Here is a 6,961-nt window from a genome sequence, read left to right on the forward strand (position 1 = left end):
TTCGAAAATATTTGTTGCATGGGCATAAATTCGTAGTTATGACTGGAAAATTGACACTAATGGCCACATAATGACTTTCCGGAAGATCTAGAACATTCGTGCAGCTGATCAATTAATGAACTTTGTCCTAGAGCACTGATATCTAGTCTAGTCTACACGTACACAACCAATACATGTAGGGATCCTGGAAAATTGCAGACGTTCGTCCACAATTTTTCTTATTTAATGTTTGTGGCACATATTGAATATGACACAAGCATTAAATCGGCCAGGCCAAAATAAAGATGATTCAAAATTATACGGCAATCAAATTATTCATTCATTTAAATTATTAAATTAAATTATTCAATTTAATCAACGGATTATTTTGAACCTTGAATAAAGAAGAAACGTGGACAACCGTACACAACCGTTTCAATTTGATGGGGGTTTGATAAATAGTTGGGAGTTACTTTTCTAAGAGGGTTAATGTCACTCCTTTGGTCCTAGGTTCCTGGGATGAGAGAGAAGTACTTAGCCCTGCCCTGGCTAATGAGCCAGGGTTATAGCGCCCTTACTCGCTCTCTGAAACAACAGAAAAAAATTGGCGAAATCGGTTAATGAGTAGTAATATAAAAAACGCATAAAAATACTAACCAACAGACAACTCACCTTCGACAAAAATCCATACAGGACTTCTATGTCCTAATGGGCAGTACAGGATCACGAAAACAGAAACCTTCCGCGTTCGTTGAGCGTTGACGGAAAACACAAATAACTGAAGTACCTCTTCTACCGACGCATGTAAAATAAAATACCTAAACCCAGCTCAAACCAACATGCCAAAATACGCCTTTTAGAAAATTTGGCAAAAAATAACAAAAACAAAGAATTCACATACGGACCGAACCAGCATAACAAAAATCACATTGTCCAACTAGTCTTCTTAAAAATAATTGGAATTCTCTCACCCGATGAGTTCCGTGATGATCTCGACCTCCTCGCGACTGTGCATGAAGAGCCACTTCCGGATGCTCGGAAACTCAGCTCCCACCGTGCTCCATCTCCGCAATAACACACTCTGGTCATTCAACGTTCCATCGCACGTCTAGACATCCAAACACGTAAACAAGAATCAACCGCTTTCCGAGCACTGAACACAGTGCCTGGATCTCGTCGAGGCCAAATACACTTAAGTTGCCTATCGGCATCCACCTTCCGGAAATCCATTCGTATTTTCAATTATCGAGAGTAGAAATTTCTTCTGAACAAAAATTGACACCAGTGAAAAAATGCACCTCCGTCTCCGATGGTTGCTATGATCAAACTCAAACCTTGTCCTAGAGCACTGATATTTTCAAAAACATGTAAGGGTATATCATTCGCATAAATTAGTACTTGTGACCAATTGACCTTTCGGATGGTCTGGTGTAGAATTGGCCAGTTCACAAATACGAATTTATGCGAATGATATTGCGCACTTCACCAACTTGGACTCCGCACTTTCAAAGTGCGAATGATCAAACTGCTACTGAAAACTGCGAGCTGTCAAAACACATATATTTCAAGTGATAGAGATGGTACTTTCATAGACAGACCAGTCTAACTAACCAGTCTATGAGAAGAATTTAATAGGAGAATAGTAAGTGCACAGTGTGGTTAGAATCCAGTTTTTAGTGCCACAAGCAATATTCCCAAAAATAATTTCGAAGTAATCTTATAGCTCTAGGACAAGGTCCATGAATTGACCAGTTCATTTATGTTTCAGGTCTTCCAGTAGTCTTATGTAGCCAAAATAACATGTGTAGGTCATAAGCGGACCCTACACGAGCAGAAATATTGACATTAAATCATATATTGATCAATATATTGATGGTGTAAGGTCATCTTGAAAATATTGATTCTGTAGAATTAAAATGGGATTGATGGATTGAAGTAGTATTGTCAATAAATTTATTGACAATATTTCTGTCTCGTGTAGGGTCCGCTATAAGCACGAACTCGTTCAAATGAAAATTAAAGAAAAACTAAAAGCACATTGTTCTAACACCAGCTTTATGAATTGATCAGTACCAGATTTTCCGGATGGTCATTATGTGATCAATAGGGCAAATTTTTCACTCGAAACTACGAATTTATTCCAATGACGTGAACAAATGTTTTCTAAAAAACTGCAGAATTCTAGAAGTAAATTTACCAGTTTTACGGATATTCCGGATTTTCCGAATAATTTTCACGTAGAATCCAGGGTCAGTATTTGAATCAAAGTATCAATATCATTTTAGATGGGATTTTATATAAGCTTTTAAGAATATTACAAAACTTTGGAAACAGTTTCATTGATTGACCACGTTGTCGCTTGTTCAGTATCAGCATCGGAACCGTAATGGGGAACATCTCAGATCGGTCGTATCGCGTACACAATTAATATGTACATTCTCATTTTTGGTTTGTTTGTGTTTATTATTATTTTTCTGTCAATAAACCTGTGATTTATAATGACGGCTCTGCATACATCTATGTATGCCAAACATGACCTCATTCGACACCGATTCGCTCTGGCCAACCTGCTCAAAAACGGTAATATTTATCAGAAACTGAAAATTGAAACTCTTGTAGCTTAGAGACCTTGGATTCTGGTGGTCCAAAGAATCTAATAACAACATGGCGCGTGCTTCAGATGGTGCGAAGAGATACCCTGACGACTGGCAGATTGAATTATTTTTGCTGTCAATTCAACTAAATTCAGACCGATGCAGTATCCTATGGTTGTTGGTTCATTACATATAATCTAAATTACATATCATTCAATTTATACAATGCATTAAAACTTAAGTGAATTAGCCAAAGTATTGGGATCATACCAATTCAAACCCCAATCTAAAGTAAACATCATTGAATTGCACAATGTACTAACTTTTAAACTTAAATGAACTATCCAAACACAATCAATTGCACATTCTCTCATTTGCACTCACAATATCTCTCATTCAAAACGTACAAACGCCGCTATCCTTCGCGATAACACAAACCGGGTCACAAACGCAAACATGCAATTGCAATCATCCACACATACTTACACCCGCTATCTCGCCTACATTAAAACACCCCGATAATTAAATGAACGTTTTAGCACTTAGAAATTTATAAACGCGATCTCAAACATTAACCCACCGCTCGCGCGATCATGAATCGGTCACGTCCGGCAATCCCTGCCCCATAAGAATCTATATTCTTGCCTTCATTTGGAACAATAAACAAAAAGACCGTCATATCCACTAGACAACACGTTCCATGGAAACGTGACCGGAAACTATAGTGTTATGGGTGAACTCTCTTCTAGGCCACACAATAACAAATTCGATTTTTTACACACGAAATCACATACGTGCTGGCACATACGACAAACATGTGAACATAAAAACACTTGATCCCTTCGCGATCTTCCACGCACATCCACGCTCGCGATCTCACAAACTTGATAAAACCACGGGATGAAGTAAACTCTTTAACACTCACAAATTGGCATCACATATTCACAAAATACTTGCATTTGAAATCAAACCTTATGGAGAAACATATTATATTTATTTCCGGACAGCCAACAGTAGTACTGTCCAATGCACCTTTTCATCACATTCTGCAGCGCAATTATTCGTGAAGCATACATGAATTCATAAACATCATTTGGACAATTCTAGACCCCCGCCCGCTTCGCTTGAAATTTTTGAATTTGGTGCTTTTGAAAAATATATTAAACGCTGTCACTTTTGAAGAAGAATGGAAATGAAATTATGTTTATTCAAATTAATTTTTCGTTGCAGACTTTCGGTTCGTTATATTATTTAATTTCTGGACTCCACATATTACGCACTTCAAAGTATGCCGTGTTTCCCTTCTTTACTAGCAACTCACAAGGAACTGTTCTTTTGTTTTTGGATTTTCAACCTCCCTATCTCCTTCTGAACCTCCAATAGTTACTGTGCTGAAATGCTCTTGACGTATTGATTCCTGTACTATTTCCATCGTTTGTTGCTTGGCGTTCGTCGTAGTAACACTTCCAGCTATAGATTACCTTACAGCTCGCTTCATATCAGAATCTGACACAAAGCCTTTACATGATCGATAACATCAACAGTCTTTCAAAGGTAAACGCAAATGAAACCAAACTTGTTGGAAACACGGATGTCATGATAAATTTATTGGATAGATAGATGAATGCGAATATGACTTTAAAGTTTCTAAAGAGAACCAGAACATGTACAGTCGACCTTACTTTCTTTACCGGAAACCACTCACTCTCACTGGTAAATAACCTGTTGTCCGGGCTGACCAGGTACACGGACGATCGTGGCCGTTTGTTGAATTTGCGACATTTCTGGCATTTCCTGTGTCAACATCGGCAACGGTGGATCACCCTGCAACCAGTTGATTAGTGTGTGCTCTGGAAACTTGGTGCATTTCAACTGGTCGGCAATCAAATTTTGCGAAAAATTCAGATGATTGTTGTACGCTTCGTTTTCCAGCGACTGTTCCTTCAGCATCCGGTGGAGATCTTTTAATATGGCACTTCCCCACAACTGCACGTGAATGTCGGGGATTTTCGACGCTAGTTGCATTGCTGGTGTAACCATGTTCATGCTTTCTTTTGAGTTCCCAATGCTGAGGAATACGTGACTAAGCAGCACCAACGAACACGATGTCAAACGATTCAAATCCTCGGCGTTTGCCATCTTCAAGGTTTCACGGAGGAAGCGTCTGTGGGAAGAAATTATTACACATCATGAAACAGCTATTACACATTGTACTCACTTTGCTTCGTGGAAACTACTTTTGTGGAAGGCATTCAATCCTTGCACGTAGTAGAAGCTGCCCATCAACGCCTGACTATTGGAGCACTGTGAATTTTCTTGCTGAACTTGTTCCAAAATCTGCCGCAAGTCGTGTTCACGTTTCATCCGCAAATACACTATTGCTAGATTTAGATTGGCAAAAAGTTTGAGATCTCTTTCGGTTGTATCCTGAATACAACTAGTAAACTGCCTTTCGGCGTGATCAAACAAACTGGCCGACATTGCGTACAACCCCAGCAGACAATGTAATTGAGCAGAATGCTTTTTTAGTAAAAATTTGTTAGGTGATGACAAGCAAACATCTTTCGCGAGAGCAATTTCTTTTATGGCAAGCGACTTGTTACCCATCACCAAACGACACATGATGATATGCTCCAGCAGGATTATTTGAAAAACTGCCAATATTGGTTTATTCTCCTGAGCTGCAAATAACAAAGGCACTGTTAGGTTCAAACTCTGGTGTTTTCTACACCAACTTACACTTTAGTTTCTCGATCTGAGTTAATGCTTTTTCCGTGTATTTTTGAGCTTTGTCCATGTAGCCGGCCATCATCGAATGCGATACAGTGACCAAATAAACCAGCACATAAAGCTGTTCTTTTGGCAACCACATGAACATTTCCGTGCTGTTCTGGCCGAAAATTTGCTCATCCGATGGCCAGTTGGGTGCCATGATGGTTTGAATACTTTGCTGCAACTGCTTTAAACTGGTCTTTACGGTTTTTACCTGTCCCAGCTGTAAGAAGTGACATACTTGAAGAACGAAAAAGAAAACTTTTAAATACTCCTTCAGATGAATGTTCTGAATGCCATTGTCAATTATAGCCCCGGCTTGGTTCAAAATTGCCAGCACATCGCTACTCTTCCTTTCGATCATCATAATCATAGCCCGGCTAAGCAGAAATAATGATTTCAGGTAAGTTGCATTTGATTCATCTGTAGATTCCACGCCGACAGCTAGTAGTTCCGATGCCAATGCATACTCTTTGTCAGTAGCATGAGTTTGCTAAAACAATATACAAATATCAAATTAAAATTGAAACCACCGTGCAGCTATAAATCTACCGACCGCCAACTGAAAGAGCAGCTTGCAATGCCAGTAAACATTATGTTGAGAAAGTTCAATAGCCTTTCGTAGGACCGGCTTCGCTAGAGAACTTTGATCCTGCTGCTGATAAAGCTGTGCCAACAGGCTAGCCGTGTCAAATTTAACATCATCGAAGTTATTGATATTTTCCGACAGCATCCACGCCTGCTCCAGGTGGTTCCGAGCCAGCTCGATATTTTTAGTGTATGCCATCAGAATCTGCCCCAATTGAAGATGCGTACGGGCTTCCACCTTGAGCGGCGGTTTGAATGTAAACAACGCCTGCAAACATTGAATACACTTTTTAATGTTCGGTGGCGACGAGGTCCGAAAGTATTCCGCCAATCCGAGCAAGGAAATGTAGCAAGCGTCTTGTGAAGACGTCATCGTAGCAGATTCAACTGTATTCAATCAATAATTCGGGCCCAATTTTGAATGATCATTAATTTTTTTTTTAACCGCAAACCTCCACGACGCGTTCGAATTGTTGACAACCTAAGAGTTGACAACCAGAGATGCCAGGTACTTTTTTCAAATGTCTGCAATAATAATTTTGAAAGTCTGGGAAGAACAAAAAATGTGAGGCAAGCTAGTGTAACCAAAAGCCTTTATATTCAAAAATCTGCAAATATCTGCAACCAAACTAAAAAATCTGCAAATATCTGCAACCAAACGGAAAAATCTGCAAATATCTGCGTCATCGAAAAAATCTGCAGCTTAAATTAAAAGTCTGCGAATTTGCAGACTTGTCTGCAAATCTGGCATCTCTGTTGACAACTAAGAAGATGACAGACAGGAGTTATTTTTTGACGTTTTTCCTGGCAGAGTTTCCAGATACTCGATTATTCTTCAATCGTGACATCCCAGCAAGAGTTGAGCAAAATAAGCGCTGTTACATATGGGATTTTCGATTGATTAACACCAGTGTACTGGAGTGCACTGGAACTGCACCATTTTTGCACTTTCTAGCACTCCACTACACCGGTGCACATCAATCGAACACCGGTGTCAATCAATCGAAAATCCCAAATGTGACGAAGGC

At 39.4% G+C, this 6,961-nt stretch overlaps 1 protein-coding gene across 1 annotated transcript; it reads right to left on the minus strand.

The window, feature by feature from the left end:
- Nucleotides 1-3,766: 3,766 nt before the first annotated feature.
- LOC131684484 (MAU2 chromatid cohesion factor homolog) lies at nucleotides 3,767-6,414 on the minus strand. Its single transcript, XM_058967415.1, has 4 exons — nucleotides 5,902-6,414; nucleotides 5,313-5,838; nucleotides 4,792-5,254; nucleotides 3,767-4,737 (listed from the first exon to the last, which is right to left on the minus strand). The coding sequence occupies exons 1-4, from the start codon at nucleotides 6,304-6,306 to the stop codon at nucleotides 4,281-4,283; spliced, it is 1,851 nt and encodes a 616-aa protein (XP_058823398.1). The 5' UTR covers nucleotides 6,307-6,414; the 3' UTR covers nucleotides 3,767-4,280.
- Between the last annotated feature and the right edge of the window lie 547 nt (nucleotides 6,415-6,961).

The sequence above is a fragment of the Topomyia yanbarensis genome, chromosome 2 (genome assembly GCF_030247195.1).
Source record: "Topomyia yanbarensis strain Yona2022 chromosome 2, ASM3024719v1, whole genome shotgun sequence".
NCBI lineage: Eukaryota > Metazoa > Arthropoda > Insecta > Diptera > Culicidae > Topomyia > Topomyia yanbarensis.